Below are 23625 nucleotides of genomic sequence, written 5' to 3'. Positions count from 1 at the left end.
TCGACTTTGATGTAAAATCTGAAGTCTGAACCCCCGAAAAATCACTAAATCAGAGAACTTTTACAGCAAACGGTTTCAGTTCAACGGAGGATCCATCCAGATTTCAAACAGATTTTGGGCGTTGCAGATCGACGATATCCATGGCCATTCCAGCTTGCTGACCTGACTACAACCAAAAAAATCACTCGAAGGAGTCCGACGACATCATCTGGCCCTCGTCGCTCCCGCCTCGGCGCGCCGACATGGGCGACTTGAGGAAGCTGGGCGTGCCGGGCCTGGACGACGCCGGCGCCGCCTTCCTTGCGCTGCCACCGCCGGCGTTCCCCCCCATGGACAGCGTCCTGGTGACGTTCTTGATGTTCTTGGGCGGCGGTCGGGCCACCGGCGACGACACGTCCCGGTCCGGCAGCGCCACGCCGGCCGCGGCCGCGCCCTGCACCTGCTGCAGCAGCCGCCGCTGGTCCCGCTGCCGCTTCCGCTCCTGCTCCTTCTCCTTCCTCGTGTTGCCGTAGTCCTCCAGCATGTCCAGCAGCACCTCCTGCATGCGCGCATCAACGTTGTTAATTAATTGCATTGAGGTGCAGTGCAGTGCAGTGTGGCCGTCGCCATGGCCCGTAGGTGATGGAGGTTTTTGCAAGGCAGGCGTACACCGTCGTACTCGAACTTGGCGCCTCTCTCCTTCTCCCACGCAACCACCTTCGCCATCAGAGCTTCCGCCATTGCTGCACCTCACACGTCAATTCCTTATCAGAAGGATTATTATGTATGTTCAGATTCAGAAACGCCATGGCTGAAGCAGAACAAAGGCTATGTTACCCGGCATTTTGCTGACCAAGGAGCGGGCTTTCTCGGCGCGTTTGAGAACGAGATGCGTCCCTTTGCCGACGTTGTATCTGTTCTCGTTCTGCAAGAACGAAAGCAAGGAAAAACTCAGTGATTCCTGGAGATGGAGATGATCAGACGGGGAATTGTTCAGAGAGTCTGAACGACCGAGACGCACTCTGCTGTACTCCTCGAGCCAGGACTCCTCCTCCAGCGCCGCCTGCCACCTGTCCATCTTCTCCAGCACGTCCTTCCGGCTGAACTCCAGGTCCTTGGCCTCCGAGATCTGCACCTCCAGCCGCTCCAGGATCACAGCCCGTTCGGCATCTGCAGTAGTCGATCGCAGTCAGTCGTATTATACACGCATGCATTTCTCAAGCAAGAACAAAAGTTCAGGCGTGTTGACAATTGACATATACCGCTGTCGATGGCGTCCAGCACCATGACAGCAGCGTCGTCGTCCTCCGGGAGGCGCGCGCGGCGGCGGATCTCCATGAGCTCCTCGTGCTTCTTCACGACCAGGTCTTTCATCCGGCACTCCTTGAGGGTCTCCAGCCTCACCACCTCCGCCTCCACGTTGCGTATGAAGGCCATGGAGAGGGCGCCGGGCTCCGTGATCTCGTCCTCGGACGCGGCGATGTTGCAGGCCACGCCCTGGAACCGCCGCTGCTCCTCCGCCGGCGTGTCCATAAGGTTCCACAGCTCCAGCATGCTGCCCAGCAGGTCTTGCAGCTGCCATGCATGCCATTGCATTGCCAAAGGAAACAGGTTGTTTCATTCAGTTGGAGAAGGCTCACGAATCTCCATTCAACGGCGGCGAGGGCTACCGTACCTTCTCCATCCGACTCCGTTTGATCTCTCTCAGCCTCTCGATGCCCGCAGCCAGCCCCGCGATGGCGCCATCGCTGATGTCGCCGGCCTGCACCTGCACGCCGCCGCCATTGACGACATTGTTTGTCTCTCTGGGATCCATGCCGAGAACCAAGGATGACGAGTGCAGCAGAGCCAGGAGCTCCGCCACCTTCTTGGTGCGACTTTCCTGCGTGTACATGTGTCAAGATCTCGATCCAAAGCAAGAACAAACGCTAAGCATGCATGCAATGCACCCGTCAGGAGTCGATCAGGACCGATCAGTTTCTTTAATTAGGGTGATCTGACCTTTTCCTGCTGCAGGTGGTGCAGGTAGGCTCTGAGCTCGTCGAGCTTGGTCGTCGTCAGGTCGGAGCCGTCGACGACGGCGGCGGCATGAGCCTTCGGCTGGCCCTGGCCGCCGCCTAGCTGAAGGTTCATTTCCTCCTGGATCCTGTTGACCCGCTGGGTGACATCCGCGAACTGGCGCCGCCTCTCCTCCCTCCGCCGCCGCATCTCCGCCAGCTCCGGCGCGATAAAGCCCAGCTCCTCCTTCAGGCTCCCTGTGCCCTGGTCCCAATCCTCCGTCACGACCGACATCACCATTGCCCATCGGCCGGACTGTGCGCGCGTACCTGGAGCGAGGAGCAGGCCGTGTGCACGGTGGAGGGCGGCTCGCCGATGGTGGCGCAGATGGCGGCGACCTCGGCGACGGAGTCGGCGATCTCCCGCTTGAGCTGCGCTCGGTGCTGCCGGACCTGATCCACCTTGGTGCGGTACACGTTGAGGCAATCCTCCTCCAGCGCCTGCAGCGTCCCCCGCCGGTCCTCCTCCGCTTCCCCGATCTCGTCCCACATGTCCTGCGTGCGTGCATCCATGAGAGGACAGGACTCAGGAGGAGGTCGAACGAACGGAGACGACGACGGACGAATGGACGGACGGACCCCTAGCTCATGCAGCAGCTCCTCGCGCCGGGGCTCCATCTGGAAGGGGAACAGGATGGCCCTCAGCTTCAGGGAGAGCATTGGGCTCCGTCGTCGCACGCTCCTCGCCCCATTGCTAGCTTCCCCTTCTAGCTCCCTCCTCTCCTCCGGCGGCTCCGATCAGCTCGAGGACAACGTACGTAACGCGCGCGGCAATGGCGGCAGATCTGGCCGACGGGATAATTAATGCTACCTGAACAACAACAACAACAACTGCAACTAACAACGACGCCACGGCGGCCGACGGTGGATCATGGCCGGCCGGCGCAGACGACGACGACTGCGATTATTGCACGGGGGATTGCTCCGCCCGCGGAAAGGGAGGAAATTGAGGGAGAAAGTATCGCTAAATAAAAGATTGTTCATGCATGTATGTATGCAGGGAGAGAAAGCTGCGTGCGTGTCTTAATTGTGTGAGGCCACGAGCAATGGTGGCCCAAAATAGGATCACGACGAGTCGGGAAGAATGATGTGCATGAGCATGAATCTCAATACAGGCCTAATAGGATAGCATGCAGAGGTCTAATAAATCCTAATGGAAGGAAAGTTGAGTTCATTAATTCACCCTTGTTTTGTAAGCTTCGTTCTTGTGGTCTACGCAATGGCCAATCCATGAGTATTAGTTACTAAATCCAAATCCCAATACACGCTGTTCTCTGCACTATCCATCGAACTCGATTTTGGTTGCCACACAGCCCGTAGTGAGGTTGTTTTAGATGTTGTTTTGTACCCGTGCAACAAGCACGGATATTTATCTAGTTATATAATATAATTCCTACGCGCGATCGATAATTCTAATATTTTTTTTATATATGCAATCAACATGTAAATGACGCGTGGGCCCAAAAATCATCTCTCTCAAGTCTCCACCGCACGTATCGAGTCGTCGATCGTCCCTTTCTAAACACACTCAAGTTAGCCGCCGCTGTGTTGACGAGGCACACACATGTTGTATTGGAAAATCCATGCAATCAGCAAAAATGGTCATCAGGGATAAGTAGTTTCTTTGTCGTCGTGGCACCGCTGTCTCTCAGTCTCCGACCCGGCCGGAGACCCGGGCCGCGCACGCCAGCGTCGCGCGTCGTCGTCGTCGTCGTCGGACGGCCGGACGGCGGGCGCGTGCGTGTGCCTCGATTTCTCGACGCGGTGTTGGACTCGAGTCGCCGTCCGCTGGCTAGCTAGCAGCGATCAAGGAGCTCATGAGCTGAGATGATGCAGACGGCGACAGGCAAGCTCGAGATTATCGGCGACGTGACGTCGACGGTGATGACGAGAAGCTTCGTCGCAGCCAGGTACGGACGCTGCAAGCCGCATGCATGCACTGCTGGTCAAATAAACCACAGCTAGCCCGATCGATCGATCGACCAACAGAGCTGGATCGATCGAACGAGCGCGACGTCGTCGTCGTTGAATTCAAACTACTGCTAGCTAGCACGGCGCGCGCGAGAGAGAGAGTACGTACGTGTACACACACGCGGTAGCTTGACTTATCTATGTACATACACGTGTACACGCGTATATGACGCTTATATTATATATTGCTGAAATGCATGCTGACCTATCTATGTACACGCACTCTCGCTCTACCTATATCTAGTCTAGCTATATCTCATATATATTACGCCAAATTATATAGCTCTGGCCATTTTTCAGATTTTATTAAACTTCTGCTGCTAGCGTACGTGGTCAGCTTTTTATGCATGTCACAGGCCGGGCACACGATTTAATCAGGTTCAGCCTAACCAATTTCCAGTCGTCTTATAAATTACTTACTGTACTTATTATCTCTCTGTCGTGCGCCTAAATAAACCTACTATATGTAGTCCCTCCAGCTGTCCATATTTGGTGTTTCTTTAGTTTATTTCATTATGGCTCTGGATCAGGTGGAAACCATGTTCCTGTGCAAACTTTGGAAACTATCGATCTAGACCACAGGCTGCGCATCCGATGGCTAGAGATGGAGGTGGGGCTTTTTTGCACTTAAACGCCCGCCCCCAGCACTGCTAATCATGTTGTTTTGCAAATCACCCCTCCTCTAATCGCAGCGCACCTAGCAAACAGGTCCGTGTTATCGCCCGGCCCGTTCGTCTTTTCCATCGGACGCAGGTGAGATCCCGCCGCCGCGTGCCCGCAACTCGCCGGCGGGCCGCCCTCCGCCTCGCCGCTCTCCGCCGCCGCCGTTCCCTGCGCGCCTGGCTGCGACTCTCGCCCAGCGCAGCCGGATGGACGCCGTGCTGGTGCTCCGGGTCCTGCTCTCCGTCGCGCGCCCGAGGAGCACGGCCCTCGGCAAGGTGCCGGGCTCCGCGGCGGCGTACCGGAGGATGGACCAGTACGCCACGGCGTGGGCCACGCCGGGGGTGCTCGTCCTGCGCGTCGACACGCCCATCTGCTTCGCCAACGCCAACTACCTGCGGGAGAGAGTCTCGCCGGACGAGATGGTCTGAACTCTGAAGCTCTGAATATCATTGACATGAACACTAGGTTCTACAGTGTGTCTGACTGTACTTCTTGAAATTGAATGTACTCATAGAAGATGACGAAGTATATAAACTAGTATCTTTGCAATTTCAGTCTATTTTTTCACCGAAAGTGCTTTGCAATTTTTCATGCAGTTGAGTTCAGTTCAGTTGAGTCACAGAATTGAAAATAAACTAGTATCTTATGCATTTCAAAAGGAGTTCACAGAAAGTGGTTAACTAAATTCTTCTTCTGAACTATGGCTTCAGCCACAAGGTCATATTGCAGGTACACTCGAACTGCAATTAAAAAAAAGGAGCATGGTACAGTCGTACATTGCAGTGAACTCAAAATCCAAAGTACATTGCAGTGTTTACAAGAAGCACAAGAGTAAATTGTTCAATTGAAATATCAGCCAACAATATTGTTTGGGCAATTACATGCATCATGATCCCCTTCTTGCTTACATTTTCGACACGTCCGTTTACCTTTACCCTTACTTCCAGCCTTCTTCTCCTTCGTCTCCTTGCTCTTCTTAATTCTTTTGCATCTCCCTTTCGAGTTGACATCATTTGGTGGATGTATATCGACCTCTTTTGGAATTTTACTACCAAGAAAAGATTCATATTCATCCTGTTTTTCAACTCTCATAGCAGGCATGATCTTTTGGAGAGGCTCTACTAGGTTGGATAAACTAGAATATAAAAAGTCCATCCCTTGTTCAGAGCTCTTGGCCATTTGAATAAGATCTTCAAACTTGTTGCGTGAATCTGAAATCTTTTTCCGCATGGCCACCTCCATAGGATCTTTAGGCTTTTCATCTAGTAGGTTACCTTCCTCATCAAAGAATAGTTCCCTGTAAAATTGAAGATCTGATCAAGACTATTGTACAAAACAAAAAATATAGGTGAACAGAGAGGGAAAAAATAAGTACACACCTTTTACATCTTTTCTCCCATCGCTTCATTATATATAATGATGGTATCTCAGTTTGCTTCTCGGCTCTAAGCACTTGTATGATATGACGACATGGGATGCCATAAGACTCATATAATTTACAGGAGCACCTACCAAACATGTTCGACTTGTTCATCTGAACAAGTCGATCTTTTCCAGTTTGGCTGCTGATGGTGAAACATTTTATATCTGCACACTCTGAAATACCTTGAATAATACAATGGTCTCTTGCAGCTAAGATTTGTTCCTGAAATTTACTGAAAACTTCATGTGTATATATCAGACTACATTGCTTCTCCATGGCCCATGGTGTCATCAATTTAGGAGTGGTGTGAAGACTTGTATTGTCAGCTTTCAATTTCTCTTGGCGCTGGCACTCCAAAGCTGTGTCAAACCTTAGCCAGAACTCAACAAAGGTCAACTTTCTACGAATTAAACGATTAAAAAAAGAATTTGCACTCTCCGATCGTGATGTAGTCCTAAGCATTCCTGCTAGAGGTATGTCCAAAAAGTATACCGGAATCCATGAGTCGCGAATGGCAAACCTAGTGGAAAACCAATCGTTTCCCATGAGTTCATAATCTGTTATGATAGCATTCCATTGTGACACAAAATTATCTGAATTCTCGATCCCCCAAACACACTTGTTTAGTCTTTCCCAAAACTTTTCATCTTTTCTTATAGAGGGCCCCACCTTCTCAGATACCTTTTCCATGATATGCCACATGCAAAGTCTATGAGCTGTATCTGGCAGAATCTGAGCAATAGCAGCCTTCATGCTCGCATCTTCATCGGTTGTGATTAGATGAGGTGCTACTCCACCCATAGCCTTAAGAAAGGTATTAAACAACCATACATATGAATCGATCTTTTCATCTGCTAAGAATGTTGCCCCAAGGAAAACACTTTGCAAGTGATGATTAACTCCAGTGAATGGCACAAATTTCATGTTATACTGGTTGGTGGTATATGTTGCATCTACCGAAACCACATCACCAAAAACACTATAGTTTTCCCTGCATAAAGCATCTGCCCAAAATACGCGAACAAGTCGTCCTTGTTCATCCACCATAAACTCATAAAAGAAGGCTGGATTTATTTCCTTCTTTCGCTCAAGTTGTGCCACAAACATTTGTGCATCTCCATCCTTGATTTTGGTTCTGAGGTCACGGTAATAGTTTTTCAAATCCATCAGTGTGCACCCAACATTCTGAAACACACCCTCACTGACATGGAGAAGTCGATATGCCTGTGAGGTGCCAATGCTAGCCTTATGACAATTGAACGAAGCACTCTTTGCCCTCTCACTGACATTACGGTTGGATCTTAGCAAATGCCTCTTATTTGGCGACACAAAACCATGGCTGTGTTTCTCAACCATTGAAAATATTCGATACTTCTTGTCGCTACCAAGCTTGACGACAATATGTGCCTCACAACCACATCTGGTTTCCATCACATTATGTGTCTTTCTTTTTTTTCTAGAATCATCACTAACATTTGTTACGTTCTCCTTTCTATACCCTTCCCTTGAACAGCAGTACCTCTTGAATAATATTTCCTCATTTTGCTTCTTGTGCTGACCAACACGAACTGAGAAACCAGCTTCATGTGCATACGACTTGTAAAATTCCTGCACATCTGCGAGTGTATCAAAGATCATTCCAACCATTGGCTTCAAATGTTCTTTGGAACTTACTGCTGTACTCGGAAAAGATTTTGGCCATGGTGTGCTTGGATGTTCAAGGTGGGCTCCAACTCCGGCGTCGTTGACGGCATGATCCTCAGCGGAAACGGAATCAACGGCGACAACGGCATCAACAGCCTGATCCATGGCGGCGGCCTCGACGGAGACGGGATCAACGGCGATGACGGCATCAACGGCGACGACGGCATCAACGGCAACGTCACGCACGTCGGACTCCATGGCAGCGGCGGCGCAGACTCACGGCGCAACTCTTGACGAGTCTCCTCCGCCTACAGACTCACGTATGAGATGAGCATCAGACTCACGTATGACATGAACAAGCTAACGACTCTGCCGGACTCACGTAAGAACAGGAGGATACTCACGTACGAACTGATTCAGATTAGTCTGGGCGTCATCCTGATTCGTCTTCGCGTCGGCGTCTAGCGAATCAACGTCGGCGTCTAGTGAATCCGGGAGCCAGGAGGTGGTGGCGCGCCTGCGATGCCATCCTCGTCCTGCCCGCCTCGCCAAACAGCTCGTGGCCGCCGGCGGCGCCCAAGAAAAACGAAACGACGCCAAACTATCGACACAGACCTGTTTGCTGGGGGGTGATTTGCAAAACAACATGATTAGCAGTGCTGGGGGCGGGCGTTTAAGTGCAAAAAAGCCCCACCTCCATCTCTAGCCATCGGATGCGCAGCCCGTGGTCTAGATCGATAGTTTCCAAAGTTTGCACAGGAACATGGTTTCCACCTGATCCAAAGCCTTTCATTATTTGATCGTTCTTTTTTAAAAGAAAAAATGACTGTAAACAGATGCTAATAAATATCTCGCATAAAAAGATAAAAACAATGTCTATGTTTGTCAAGAGCAAAAAAAATCCATAGTCTGTCAAATTTATTACTAGGCAAATACATTTTTAATAGAAAAATAAGATAACATCTCCAAGAGTCTTTCTAAACTTATATTATCTAGATCATCATTTTCAGAGTCATTTGATTAAAATCGCTTTCTATATCATTGTATTATCCAACAACTTTTCTACATCTTGTGAGCACTCTAGAGAGTCATTCTCACTCTTCATTTTTAGCTAACGAGAAAATTAGGAATAGATAACGTCTATATTTAGAGATCCAATTAATAAAGAGGTCGTTGGAGGGTTCTTTTTACTAAAATCTCTATGTCGGGTTCATAAACCCGAGGTCCTAATGGGCCCGCTTCCCAGCAAAAGCTCGGCTTAGCAGACGATATTACAAACGACGCGCAACTCCTAGCCCGGCCCAGATACCTAACGGCAGGCCGGAAGAGTGATCCAGTCTCCGACCGGAAGGCCTGGCCAAGGAGGGGGCGACGCTCGCTTCCGACTCTCACCCGCTTCTCCGACCGGAAGGCCTGGCCAGGGAGGGGCGACGCTCGCTTCTGACTCCGACCCACTTCTCCGACCGAAAGGCCTGGCCAGGGAGGGGCGACGCTCACTTCCGACTCCAACCCGCTTCTCTGACCCGAAGGCCTGGCCAAGGAGGGGACGACGCTCGCTTCCGACTACGACCCGCTTCTCCGACCAGGAATACACCGAACCTCTACTTACGGCTCTTCTTCGACCGGCGTGATCGGAGCCAACTGGGAACGACCGGCCGGGGACGCCCGCTCGGTGAGGACCCAAGAAATCAAGCGGAGCAGATAAATGTAAGGCGCTCAAGTCAACCGCAATACCGAGGACCGTACCCTACACACCTGCAGGACAGTACCACCAGGCCATGCCAGAAAGGGTGCTTTACAACCTTTCAGACATGTCAGAACATGAACAATGTTGTGGGCGTCGACATTTGTCCCACAGTATGGTAGGCGTCGACATTTGCCATACCGGAAGAACACGATGGAGCCTGCCACATGCATCTGGCCATCAACAGTATTGTGGGCATCGACAAACTGTCTTGTACCTGACGGCCTAGGCAACAAGACTAGGTAGCACACACACTCTCCCTCTCTCTCTTGTAAGGTCATCCCCTTAACCTATAAAAGGGGATGCGCTCCCTCCTAGAAGGAGAACGATGGACGAACGAATCATTCCGACTCCCTCTCTGCTAGCTTTAGACATTCTGATCACTCGAACAGCTTCACGGCTCTAGAACTCTAAGGCTACACAGCGCATACGTTCCAATACTTAGTGCATGTAGGAGCTCCCGTCACTCTCGGCCCTTCAGTCTAGAGTCCGACCGGACCTCTAGCACCCCCATCTTATTCCCACTCGTTTGTAACCCGACAGCAAACTACGAGCAGCTGGGCTCAGGAATAAACTCACCGACCGACTCAAACTAGACGTAGGGCACGTTGCCTGAACCAGTATAAACCCTGTGTCATTGAGTGTCAGGCCACATCCGATCATAATGTACGGCAAACACAACAAATATTTACTTGTTGGTCACTTTTCGCATCGACAGTTGGCGCCGTCCGTGGGGAAGACACCGTACGTTCACGCTTTTGATCATCGGATGGCCCACCTTTCCGCCATCTTTGGCTTGACGGGCTCAAGCGATACGACTCGCTTCGGCTCGCTGGAGTTTCCCACGCTCCCACCAGTTGGGATGTGGGTTCCTCCTGTCTTCAACCCGTCCCAGACCTTCCTCTTTGGAAGCCTGAACTTCATCACCGACCAGCTCGGTATGCTTTGCCTTCGTGCGGAGGCACTTATCCCGATGCCCGTCGTAGGAGGAGCGCCCTCCATCGGCTCTGGAACACCCGGTGACCTCAACGACGAGACGCCTGCGCTTCGCTCTGACCCCATGCCGGGCTTAAACCCCACTGTGAGTAACGTACATATTGTTCTGTACTCGCTATTTAATATCTTCCGCCGACTCTCTGGAGGGACACCGTTGTTCCCCTATGGCCTCGCGTCCCCTACAGACGTGTACGCGTGGGGGGCTCTAAAAGGTGCTGACGCCACCCCCTCTCACATTCGAATTCGTGGGGATGGCAGGCTACGCTCCCGCCTCTTTCCATGACCTTGTGGATGACGAGGTTGAAAGTGACGGCTCTAGCATCGGCGACATCGTGGCACCTAGCCACCCTCTATCCTAGGAGTGCGCTATGGTGGATGCTCTAAGATAGCCGCCGGTGGTAGCAGAGTCCCTACAGACTCACACCCCTCCAGACCCTCATGTGGAGGCCCTCGCGCGTGCGCAGGAGCACGGCGAGGAGCTATGATAAAGGTGGCAGAGCCAGCCGCCACCTACGCCGGCGTGCTCAGCGCAGCATGCTGTGATCTACGCGCATAACTCGATGAGCGGCGCCTGAGGTCACGCCCGCTAGGTCCAGCGCAACATCATGGACGGGGGGGGGGGGGGGCGATCCCCATAGTTCGCTCGGGCTAGCCAGAACATCACCGTTGTGGCGATGCTTCTACGCGGCCTTCTAGAGCCTGTCGACCCCCAGGAGCAGGCGGTCCACCGGAACCTCCGGGCGCTGGTGGAAACCACCACCATTCAACAGGCGGAGAGCTCCATGTCATGACACCGACTCACGGCCTCTCTCCCCACCGGGGGAATGGAGGCGCACCAGTCGAATCGCTCCATCCACTCACCACTACAATCGTCGAGCGTGGAACAGGAGGGTGCAGCTACACCACGGCCAGACCCAGCACCCGCTCCACACCGACCGCCTGTGCGCAAATGGCTCGGGCCAAACTGAGATGCTTGCAGCGTCATCAACAATCGGCATCAAACCCGGCGTGATGATGACGTCCATCGAGGGGTGGTGAGAGCAGGTGGCACAGGCCTTGGCCGGACCATCGAGGGGAGCGGGGAAACGCACCCTAGGCATGGTCGTCGACCAAACGACCAGAGTCCTAGCCCAAACAGCCTAGGACCACAGGCCTTTGGCCGTTGCATCTAGAAAGCGTCGTTCCCACAGTGCTTCTGACCACCTACCAACATCATCAAATACATCGAGGAAACGAATCCCGGTATATGGCTCAAAGACTTCCGGCTAGCCTACCGAGCGGGAGGAGTGGATGATGACCACTTCATCATTCAATACCTACCCATCTGTGTGGGGGAGCATGCTCAAGCATGGCTCGAATTCCTCCCACCTGACAGCATCCGCAACTGGGTGGATCTTAAGAGGATCTTCATTGGAAATTTCCAGGGGACGTATGTCCATCCTGAGAATTCCTAGGACCTCAAAAACTACTAGCAAGAGCCCAACGAGTCCCTATGGGATTACATCCATAGGTTCTCAAAATGATACAACTCCCTTCCTGATATCGTTGACGTGGACGTCGTCAGCGCGTTCCTCTCTAGGACAACTTGTGAGTCTTTGATCCACAAGCTCGACTATCTGAAGCCCTAGACCACCTACGACGTGCTTGACGTCGCCACGAACCACGCCTCCAGCGAGGAGGCGGTCAGAGCGGTCTTTAGTGGAGGCCAGGACAAGGGCAAGGCCAAGCACGAGGACCAAGACGAGGGCTCCTCCACATAAAGGGGCAAAAAGAACATGAAGGATCGGCGCCGATCGGCCAACTCTACTTTGGTCGTCGTGGCCAATCGTGCGGGCAAGCAGCCCCAGCAGGGCTAGCCCGACCACTTCGACAAGTTCATGGAGAGTCCATACACCAACCACGCCTACCCCATCAAACACCTCTACAAGGACTGCGAACTCCTCAAGCGCTTTCTACGATAGGCCGGTGGACCGAAAGAAGCAAAGCGCAAGGAGGCAGCAGCCAAGAAATGAGGCATGGCGGGCAAGGATGGGGACGGTTTTCCCGATCTCGAGGAATGTCTCATGATCTTTGGGGGATCCGATGCCATACACTCCAAGCACCAGCACAAAGTACACTATAGGGAGGCATGCGTCACTGAAACGGTCGTCCTTGTAAGTGCAATCAAGCCCTATTGTGGGTTTTGGTATTGATGACCACCAAATTAGAGGACTAATAAGATTTATCGAGATGACAAGTAGAGAATCAAAGAATGAGGATGAAGTACAGGTTGTAGGTGTCCTAATTACAAAAGGTGGCCAGACCTAGCTCAAAGGAGGTTTAAATTCTTTTATGTTTTGAATTTGAGTTTAGGGAAAGCCATACTATTAAGAGGGATTTTAGGACAGTTGGTTAACTATTGAATCAGATGCTTAAATTCATAGATCTACATCCTCCCACCTAGTCAAAACAGCCAGCCAAATTTGATATCATATTACCTATTTTGGCTAGGGCGGTAGTGCCGCCCTGTTAAGAGCGGTAGTGCCGCCCTTAACTAACCATTGGGCTCGAGGGGTATTTATACCCTTCAGGCCTGGCCCACAACGGTCATCTTCTCCACTGAGTCATTTAGCTTGAAACAAGACAAAACCAAAGCTCACCTCTCTCCTCCATTGTTGCTCCTCCATCCCTCAAGCTAATCCTTGATTCCAACCATCAAAACTTTAGAGAAAAGGCAGCAAAACTCGATTGGAGAGAAGATCCACTGATTCCTAAAGTCTAAGAGCATTTGGTTCACGTTTGGCCGGCGGTTCTAGGGTTTGTTACTCTTGGAGCTTCCTCCTAGCCGGCTAGGCGTCGCCCTTGTGCTTGCCAACTTATGTGGCATCCTTGGGAGGTTTGTAACCTCATTCAAAAGCTAAGAAATCACCCCTCACCTCAAGAGTTCACTCTCTTGATTTGAGAACAAGGGTATGGCAAGCCTTGGTGGCAAGCTTAAGCCTTTTGTGGCTTCCTTAACAACATGGACTTAGGCAAACCTTAGTGGTGAGCTGAACCATGGGATAAATCTTGTGTCTCACGTGCTTCATCTTTACTATACTTGCAGTTCATCTTATTGCTAGCTGTTGTTAGGGTTTAGTTGCTCAATTCATTATTGTGTGAAGTTTCTGTGGTATCCAGTCTTCGAACTGGATCTTGGCTTTATATTGCAGGATTAAGCAACTAGTAGGGTCAGGTTTATATCTGTTAAATCTCAACTATGTTAGATCATTTTTCGTAGAGTGGCAGTGCCGCCCTCTGTTCTAACAGAGTTTTGAGTTGAATTTTTATAGGCCTATTCACCCCCCCTCTAGGCCTTCTTTATCTTCCTGTAGATCCTACAGTCCTCTCCTTCCTTAGCTAGTCAGAATCTTCGATCACTTTTGATTAGAGGGACCATCCTTCCCATGTCGCCAGACCGGGTCGCTACCCGCTCACCATCGACCCCATTGTCCACAAGAAGCGCCTCACCAAGGTGCTGATGGATGGAGGCAGTGGCCTCAACATCCTCTATGTCGACACCCTCGACGCCATGCGCATCCCCCGGTCGGACTCCGCCCAGTGAGCTCTCCCTTCCACGGCGTGATCCCGGGGACATAGGCATACCCGCTCGAGTAGATCGATCTACCCGTCACCTTTGGTGATCGAGCCAACTTCCGCTCGGAGGTCCTCACCTTTGAGGAGGTGGACTTCCTAGGGTCCTACCATGCTATCTTGGGGCGGCCATGCTATGCCAAGTTCATGGCGATCCCCAACTACACCTACCTCAAGTTGAAGATACCGTGACTGAACGGCGTCATCACTATGGGTAGCACCTTCTCGCATGCCTACATGTGCGACTGCTAGCATTACGAGCTCACCACTACCATCATCAACTCAGCCAAGCTCCCTTGTCTTAAAGAATCATCGACCCCAGCAGTCCCAGACTGCAACAAGCCAACCTCCTTGACTGCCTTCCACCCACTCGAGAAAACTAAGGCAGTGGGGATTGACCCGACCGACCCAATCAAGATGGTGTGGATTAGGACCCAGCTCCTAGCAAAATAGGAATGTGAGCTCGCCGACTTTCTATGCGCCAATCGCGATGTCTTTGCATGGAAACCTTCTAACATGCCAGGCATACCACAGGAGGTTGCCGAGCATGCATTACGCTTCGTCCTGGGCTCAAAGCCTACCAAGCAATGCTAGTGTTGCTTTGACGATGAGAGGTGCAAGGCCATAGGCGAGGATGTCACCAAACTCCTGGCAGCCAGATTCATCAAGGAGGTATACCACTCTGGCTGGCTAGCCAAACCTGTTCTTGTTAAAAAGAAGACCGAGAAATGGAGAATGTGCGTTGATTATACTGGCCTCAACAAAGCATGTCTAAAGGACCATTTTCCTTTGCCATGAATAGACTAGATAGTCGACTCCACCTCAGGATGCAAAATCCTCTCCTTTCTGGATGCCTACTCAGGCTATCACCAGATCACGATGAAAGAGTCTGACAAGCTCGCAACCTCATTCACCACTCCATATGGTTCATACTATTACGTAACCATGCCTTTCGGTCTGAAGAACGCTGGTGCCACCTATCAACGGTGCATGTAGCAATGCTTCGCTGATCAAATCGACCCGCTCGACCAACCTGGCCAAATCGAGCGGCCAAAACCAACAATCGTCGTCTATGTTGATGACATAGTGGTCAAAATAGCTCAAGCTTATGACCTGATCGCGAACTTGACCACAACGTTCTTGAGCCTCCGAAGGTTCAACATCAAATTGAATCCCAAATAATGTGTTTTAGGGTTCCAAAGGGGAAGCTACTTGGATACATCGTATCTGAACACGGCATCGAAGCCAATCCCGAAAAAATCATGGCCATCTCCAACATGGGCCCTATACACAACATCAAGGGTGTACAAAGGCTCATCGACTGTTTGGCCACCCTACGCCGGTTCATCTCCTAGCTAGGCCATCGGAGGATGCCTCTCTACAAGCTTCTCAAAAAGACAGACGCGTTCGTTTGGACTATGGAAGCACAACAGGCTTTGGAGAGCCTCAAAGCATCACTAATGTCGCCCCAATCCTTGTCGCTCCCAAACGGGGAGAACCCCTCCTCCTCTATCTCATGGCAAGCAAACCATGTCATGAGCGCTGCCCTAGTCATCAAAACGGAGGAGCCAGGACACCACCTTAAGGTCCAACAACCCATATACTTTGTCAGGGAGGTACTCACTGACGCCAAGGTTTGGTACCCCCAGGTGCAGAAACTTCTGTACGCCGTGCTGATAGCGACTCGAAAGCTCCTACACTACTTCACCGACCACGAAGTCTTGGTCATCACTTCATACTCACTGGGAGACATCGTCCGCAACCGCGACGCCACAAGATGGATCTCTAAGTGGGCACTCGAACTAATAGGCCACGACATTAGGTATATCCCCTACACTGCTATTAAGTCTCAGGTTCTCGCAGATTTTGTCGCTGAATGGATGGAGGTCCAGCTCCTGACCCTAGATGTCACCCACGAGTACTAGATGATGTACATCGATGGGTTCGTAATGGCGCCCGGCTCGAGGGCTGGAGTGGTTCTAATCTCCCTAGATAGGAGCATGCTCTGCTACACGATCTGCTTCCACTTTTCAGCCTCAAACAACACTGCAGAATATGAGGCCCTCATCAATGGACTGTGCATAGCCATCAAGCTTGGTGCTATGTGGCTCTATGTCCGCGGTGACTCGGAGTTGTTCGTCGACCAAGTAATGAAGGAGTCCTCTTGCAAAAGCCCCCTTATGGTAGCATACTGCTAGGAGGTGCGCAAGCTCGAGGATAAATTCTAGGGGATCAAAGTACATCATGTCCCTAAAAGGACAATGATGCCTCCGATTTTCTCACAAAATTGGCTGCCAGGCAGGTTCCATCTCCAGATGGGGTCTTCATCAACAAACTTCATGAGCCATCCGCCAGCATCCTGGAAGGTCCAATCCGAACACACCCCAATGCCAACCTGGTGCTTGGGGGCTCTGACCTCGGTGCCTCTGTGACAACATTGCTGTGGTAGAACTCAATCAAGCCAACTAGCGAGCGCCGCTCTCGCCTAGCTCCTCGAGAAGATTCTCCCACCCAAAAGGATGGAAGCATGACAGATCGCTAGATGCGCCAAGATGTTCATCACATTCGATAATGAACTTTACAAGCGAAGTCCATCAGGAATACTCATGAAGTGCATCCCTACCGACCAAGAGAAATAGCTCCTCCTTGAGGTCCATGCCAAAATCTGCGGACATCACTTAGCCCTGAGGTCGCTGGTTGAAAAAGGCTTTTGATAAGGTTTTTACTAGCCCACTATGCTGCGAGAGGCAGAGGAGGTCGTCCGTAGGTGTGAGGGATGCCAGTTCTATGTTTGGCAAACTCATTTGCTGGCATAGGAGCTCCAAACCATCCTCATCACCTGGCCATCGTGGTCTAGGGCCTCGACATGGTAGGACCCCTCAAAAAGGGCCTAGGTGGCTTCACTCACCTATTTGTAGCAGTGGACAAATTCACCAAGTGGATAGAGGCGAGGCCCATCACCAACATTCGGTCGGAAGAGGCGGTCAAGTTCTTCCTTGACATCATCTATCGTTTTGGTGTTCCTAACTGCATCATAATTGACCATGGAACTAACTTCATCAGGAAGAAGTTCCTGGACTTCTATGATGGATACGGCATTAGGATTGACTGGGCCTCAGTCAGACATCCACATACTAACGGTCAGGTCGAGCGGGCCAATGGCATGGTCCTCCAAGGACTCAAGTCATGCATCTTCGACTGACTCAATAAGTATGCTGGGTGCTGGGTTGTAGAGGTCCTAGCGATCCTCTAGAGCCTAAGAACAACCCCGAACCGATTGACAGGGTTCACACCCTTCTTCCTGGCCTACGGAGCTAAAGCAGTGCTGCCCTCTGACCTCGACCACGGCGCCCCAAGAGTGAAGGCCTTCGACCGAGACCAAGCCATGGAGGCACAGTAGGATGCGGTCAACCTACTTGAGGAGGCTCGTGAGATGACCGTCATTCACTCTGCTCGCTACTAGCAAACTCTTCGTAGGTACCATGAAAGAAAAAATCAGAGGGGGATTCTTGAGGTCGGTGATCTCGTGCTCCAAAGAACCCAATAAACAAAGGAGAAACATAAACTCTCTCCACCATGGAAAGGACCCTATATGATGACCGAGGTGATCTGACCGGGCACCTATCGACTGAAGGACAACAACGGCAACGTTCTCACCAATACATGGAACACTGAATAGTTACGTCGTTTCTTCCCTTAAAATTTGGTCTTACCACTTTCTTTCATTCAAACATCTGCTCCTACAAGCACCCCAGCCCAAACACTCTCGGCCTAGGTCGCTTAGGGACTCCATGAGGGTGCGGTACCACCTCTATTTTTTACTATCATATAGTAAATACTTTTCACCCAAATGAAAGGGTAGTCCGTTCCTTTAATTACCCTATGGAACTTTGTTTTAAATTCCTGACCGATCACACCCCACCATGACCTACGGTTACGAGCAGCTGAGCCTCGCGGGCCACGCCCAAGTTCTTAAGGTTGTAGCCTATGGGTCAAACGGGTAGGTGCAAAAAAGAAAGAATAAAAAACAAAGCTATGCTAGGATAAAAACAAAGAATGAATGGGACATGCTTCCCCCTATAAGTGATTCCATCACAAAACGAAACTGATGTATTCATGAATACAAAAAATTATTCACACGGGGGCTCCCCCATGAACTTATCCTTTACATTTACTAATGGTTTCTACTCTAAAAACTATTGTGGCCGCCCAACGGCATCAGCTGACGGCTCGGTTGATGAGGATAAGGGTTGCTCGCCTTTTGATGAGACGACGTTTGGCTCGGTCAAAGGCAGGACAACACTCACCCCAACCCGGTCTCCACTCCTCCTACATGGGAGGTGAGGTGATGCTCAGTCCCATTAGTCCCCGGCCGCTGTAAAAAAAGTACAGGACAATTGTGCTTAGAAAACTTAACTGTGAGATAAAAAACAAACACAGATGCATACCTAGACGAAAGCGGTAGGGCCCTGAAGCCCTGACCCACTGGTGATGAGCCCACCAGATGATGACCACTCATGGGTCGTGGCCCGTGCCCCCTCGCATCAACCGAGGGAGGAGCTGACCTGGCCGGTTCCCGATTGGCCCACGAGTCGCCGCAACCGTCGGTTCATGGCGAACCCACCGAGGCAACTGATGGGGCATCTCCCCATTTGTGGGTCATACGCACGCACTGACCCTAAAGATGTGGGGGTATGAGCATGCTCCTCTGACTGGTCTACGTGCCCTGTCACGCTTGGAGCCAGGGGCGAAGCCAGCGATGCCTCCAAAGGGCGCGGCGACTGCGCCCGCTTCACCTCTCACTCGACGACGGTGTCTGAGCTCACAGCATGCTTCCTTGACATGGGAACATCGCCGCACCTCTCTGTTTCCCGCCCACCACCGGTGGACATGGCCATAGGCGCACAATGCTCCACCAAGGTCGGGACGATGCCCCGGTCTCCGTCGTCCTCGGAGGTGCTCGCATCGCCACCCATCTCCGTGGGCTCCTCTGACTCAAGCTCCGCATCCACGTTGCTCTAGTTTTCATCAGCCCACACACGCCAACGATCTCCTTCTCCTTCTCATGCCTCCTCTGAGCCTTCTCAGCTCTCTTCTTCTTCTTAGCATCCATTGCCTCCTTCAGGGCAGCTTGTCGGGCCACGTCCTCCGGCCCCCTCAAAAGATGCAACCAGGATTTGTAACCGGCAAGTCCTTATGAAACGGATGATTTGAAGTTAGAACAAAAGAGAGCAAGAGAAAAAAGGTCACATAATAAGAGGAGGGGAGCATACTAGATTGGACACCTTCCTAGCATGGAGAGGTCTAGGCTTTCCTTCGAGGGACTCTTGGGCCCTCAGTTGCAGCACCTAGTCGAGTCAACTCTAGACTTCGTCCTTCGCCAACTCCTCCGATGACATCCACATCAGTCACCTCCTCTCCACCAGCGGGATGACTCGACAGTGGAAGAAGGTGTGGAACACTCGTAGCCCATTGAGGCCATGCTGCACCAGCTTCTAGAGCTCCATCTCAATGACCTCTAGCTTGTTCTACCGACTGGAGGGCCCCCATGACCAGCTCTCTCGTCTCTCTGGCCTTCTTCCAGTGAACGATGGGAACGACGCCTCTGCTGGGTTCCTGATATAGAACCACTCCCCATGCCACCCCCAATTGGAGTCATAGGGGGAGTACGCGGGGTAGGAGCCCAACAGCCTCGGCTTCTTCTACAAGGCGAAGCCCCAACCGGCGTGGTCTTGGGTGCCTTCCTCTCCAATAGGGCTCACCTGGTGAAGATCCACCAGAATAAATCCATGTGCGGCTCCATCCCAAGGAAGGCCTCATAGACGGTGATGAAACCAACGACATGCAACACTCTAGTCGGATTGAGCTGCTGCAGCTCTAGGCCCCATTCATTGAGGAGCCCGCACAGGAACCAGTGCGTGGGATATCCTAGCCCACGCTCATGGAAGGCGAGGAAGGAGACAACCTTGTTGGCCTGAGGTCACGGAACGGCTTCCCACGGTGTAGGAGCCCTCTAGTGCGCCACCTCCTTCAGTGGAAGTAGCCCCTTCTCGCGCGAAGGCGGCCAACACCACCTCATCTACGTTGGATGGCCTCTAGTTCGACATCACGCTTTAGATTCATAAATGGATATGTGAGTTCTCCTCTCCCTCGCTTTACCCTCTCTCTCTCCTAGGAACCACCATGGCACACAAATGCATTTGGCAAGAAGGAAGAAGGAGGAGAGGCAGCAGATGGAAAAATGCAAAGGAATGGGACAAAAACCCTCTCTCTTTCCCTATTTAAGGAGGAGAGCCAACAGTTGGAGAAAGATGAAGGATTAGGGCAAAAAACCCTCTTCCTTCCCCTATTTTAATGCGGATAGGCATGCAGTGGGATGTGTCCTAACTGATGGGACGTGCCCTACCCGATGAAATGACGCCTGGTAAAACAGGACATGGCCTGGGCATGGCAACCACTACCGCAACCTGGGCACAGGAAACAAGGCGCAACCACACGCAAAATGGCCCTTCACCTTCCTAGGTAGGGTTTGGAAGGGCCCACCAATAGGATCTCCGTCAAGGAGAGACCAACGCGCTATCGGAGTCGATCGGACGGCTCAGGCGACTACCAAGAGACAGGTAAGGGGCAGTGGGATGCTCCATGCGGGCTACGCCGACTCCGTCACGAATGACAGACATGGATCCCATTCGAACATATCCGATAAGAGCTCCTTAAACCCGTCACTCGAGTCATCAAGCTAACTTTACCAAACCTTCTTACTTTATTTTCTAATGCATGATCATTCATTCATCCTTTCTCATATACGCATTCACACATTTATTCATACAAACATTCATTCATCCTTTCTCATACACGCATTCACACATTCATTCATACAATCATTCATTCATCCCATACATCTAAAGCATCGCATATGCAATTAATGCATCACAACGCTTTGTGTTGCGTCATGAAGCGGTAGTTGCCTCATTCAACATGAGCAACGACTGATCGGGTTTGAATGTCGGCCCACGAAGGGCTCGAGGCCGCCTTGCATCAAACAAAGCCAGGGAAGAAAATGCAGATGAGCCCCAGCGGCCCTCGCCCGGTATGCTTAGAAGCAGACAGGGGCATCACAACCTTCTCGTTCGATCCTAACTTCGAGCTACACCCACAGAATCCCCATCGAGGGGAGGGCAGCGGGTCACTTGAGTTGGTCTCCGGAATGACCCGGGCATCTATCGGGAGGCGGGTTAATGAGCAGTGGAATGCCACATGAGGGCTATGTCGACCCTGTTATGAACGACGGACCTAGATTTCGCTTGAATGCGTCCGTTAGTGAGCTCACCGAGTGTGTCACTTGAGCCATCGAGGCAAGCGACGTTAGCTCAGCCCCTCTGGTTGTGGAAACCACGGACGAGGTAACGCACGGAACTAGACCAACCCCTACTGAACCCAACAGGCTCAGGGGCTCAGGTCGCTCGACGCCGACTCAGGAAATCAACCGACCGCGAAGGTCGCGGTCAGGACAAACATGGACGAACACCCTGAATGGTAGAAACATAGGAGTATGTGGCCCCACGAAAGAGTACCAAGATACTCAGCCTCCAACCGACTCACCAGTCGGACGCAGGCTCGGGGGCTACACCCACTGGGTGCGCTCACGCGCACCCGCTGGCAAGTCAAAAAATCCCCCAGATGATTCTACCCGAATCGCCCGGGGGCTCGAGGGCTACACCCACCGGGTACGCTCGCACGCACCCGCTGGCAAAACAAAAAATCCCCAGACGATTCTATCTGAATCGCCCGGGGTCCTGTCGGGTTTATAAACCTGCGGTCCTTAATGGGCTCGCTTCCCAGCAAAAGCTCAGCCTAGTAGATGACATTACAAACAACGCGTAACTCCTAGGCCGACCTAAATACCTAACGATAGGCTGAAAGAGCGATCCAGTCTCCGACCAGAAGGCCTGGCCAAGGAGGGGGCGATGCTCGCTTTCGACTCTGACCCGCTTCTCCAACCGAAAGGCCTGGCCAGGGACAAGTGTGGGGGTATGGCTGTCGGTATCCACAAGACAAGACATGGGCCGCACCATTAGAGGTGGCCTAGCCCATAAGATCAAGGCGTGCACGGCGCTGCTCGGCGTGCACCGCAAGATATTATATAGTACCAAATAGGCTACTTTCCTTGTAACCCTGCCCCTCCAGAGTATATAAGGAGAGGCAGGGGTCCCCTAGCGGGCAAGATACATACATCTACACAATGATCCATACATCTCAATGCAATACATCAGAACACAGGATGTAGGTATTACGTCATACTAACGGCCGAACCTGTCTAAATCTTGTGTCTTGGTGCTTGTATTACCATCTTGCTCCTGATCTCGCTCACCTCTACGACAAATCCACCATCGTGGGATACCTCTCGGTGGACTGCCGAGCATCTTTTGTCGACAACAAGCGACGCTCGCTTCCAACACCGACCCGCTTCTCCGACTGGATGGCTTGGCTAGGGAGGGGCGACGCTCACTTCCAACTCTGGTCTGCTTCTCCAACGCGAAGGCCTGGCCAAAGAGGGGACGACGCTCGCTTCCGACTTCGACCCGCTTCTTCGACCGAGAATACACTGAACCTCTGCTTACGGCTCTTCTCCGACCGACGCGGTCGAAGCCAACTGGGAACAACCGGCCGGAGACGCCCGCTCGGTGAGGACCCAAAAAATCAGGCGGAGTAGATAAATGTAAGGCGCTCAAGTCAACCGTAATACCGAGGACCGTATCCTGCACACCTGTAGGACAGTACCACCAGGGCATGCCAGAAAGGGTGCTTTACAACCTTTCAGACATGTCAGAATATAAACAATGTTATGGGCACCGACATTTGTCCTACGGTATGGTAGGCGCCGACATTTGCCATACTAGAAGAACACGATGGAGCCTGCCACATGCATCTGGCCATCAACAGTATTGTGGCCACCGACAAACCATCTTGTATCCGACGACGTGGGCAACAAGACTAGGTAACACACACACTCTCCCTCTCTCTTGTAAGGCCATCCCCTTAACCTATAAAAGGGGATGCGCTCCCTCCTAGAATGACAACGACGGACGAACGAATCATTCCGACTCTCTCTGTGCTAGCTTTAGACGTTCTGAGCACTCGAACAGCTTCACGGCTCTAGAACTCTAAGGCTACACAGAGCATACGTTCCGATACTTAGCGCACGTAGGAGCTCCCGTCACTCTCGGCCCTTCGGTCCAGAGTCCGACCAGACCTCTAGCACCCCAATCTTATTCCTACTCGTTTGTAACCCCACAACAAACTTTGAGCACCTGGGCTCAAAAATAAAGTCACCAACCGACTCAAACTGGACGTATAACATGTTGCCTAAACCAGTATAAATCCTGTGTTATTGAGTGTCAGGCCACATCCGATCACAACGTACGGTAAAACGATAAATATTTATTTGTTGGTCACTTTTCGCACCGACGCTCTATATCTATAAATTAGAAAGGATATAAAGAGTGTTTTGGAGTTAATCTAAGCACCTTAACTTT

The 23625-nt window shown here is 51.7% G+C and overlaps 2 protein-coding genes across 3 annotated transcripts; both read right to left on the bottom strand.

Moving 5' to 3' along the window:
• Positions 1 to 41: 41 nt before the first annotated feature.
• On the bottom strand, positions 42 to 3141 carry LOC136462538 (65-kDa microtubule-associated protein 3-like). 2 transcript variants are annotated; one of them, XM_066461636.1, is made up of 9 exons: positions 2616 to 3141; positions 2307 to 2531; positions 1981 to 2241; positions 1655 to 1861; positions 1242 to 1554; positions 1001 to 1149; positions 817 to 904; positions 659 to 722; positions 42 to 538 (listed from the first exon to the last, which is right to left on the bottom strand). In XM_066461636.1, exons 1-9 carry the CDS (start codon positions 2694 to 2696, stop codon positions 205 to 207), a joined length of 1722 nt encoding a protein of 573 aa, XP_066317733.1. In that variant the 5' UTR covers positions 2697 to 3141; the 3' UTR covers positions 42 to 204. The 2 variants fall into 2 exon arrangements, with proteins under 2 accessions (XP_066317733.1, XP_066317732.1); XM_066461635.1 differs by having other exon boundaries at positions 649 to 722; positions 2616 to 3008.
• Positions 3142 to 5522: 2381 nt separating this feature from the next.
• On the bottom strand, positions 5523 to 7995 carry LOC136465033 (protein FAR1-RELATED SEQUENCE 5-like). Its single transcript, XM_066463934.1, has 2 exons — positions 6050 to 7995; positions 5523 to 5967 (listed from the first exon to the last, which is right to left on the bottom strand). The coding sequence occupies exons 1-2, from the start codon at positions 7993 to 7995 to the stop codon at positions 5523 to 5525; spliced, it is 2391 nt and encodes a 796-aa protein (XP_066320031.1).
• Positions 7996 to 23625: the final 15630 nt, after the last annotated feature.

The sequence above is a fragment of the Miscanthus floridulus genome, chromosome 7 (assembly GCF_019320115.1).
Source record: "Miscanthus floridulus cultivar M001 chromosome 7, ASM1932011v1, whole genome shotgun sequence".
Lineage (NCBI taxonomy): Eukaryota > Viridiplantae > Streptophyta > Magnoliopsida > Poales > Poaceae > Miscanthus > Miscanthus floridulus.
This window is presented reverse-complemented; position numbering and strand designations above follow the sequence as displayed.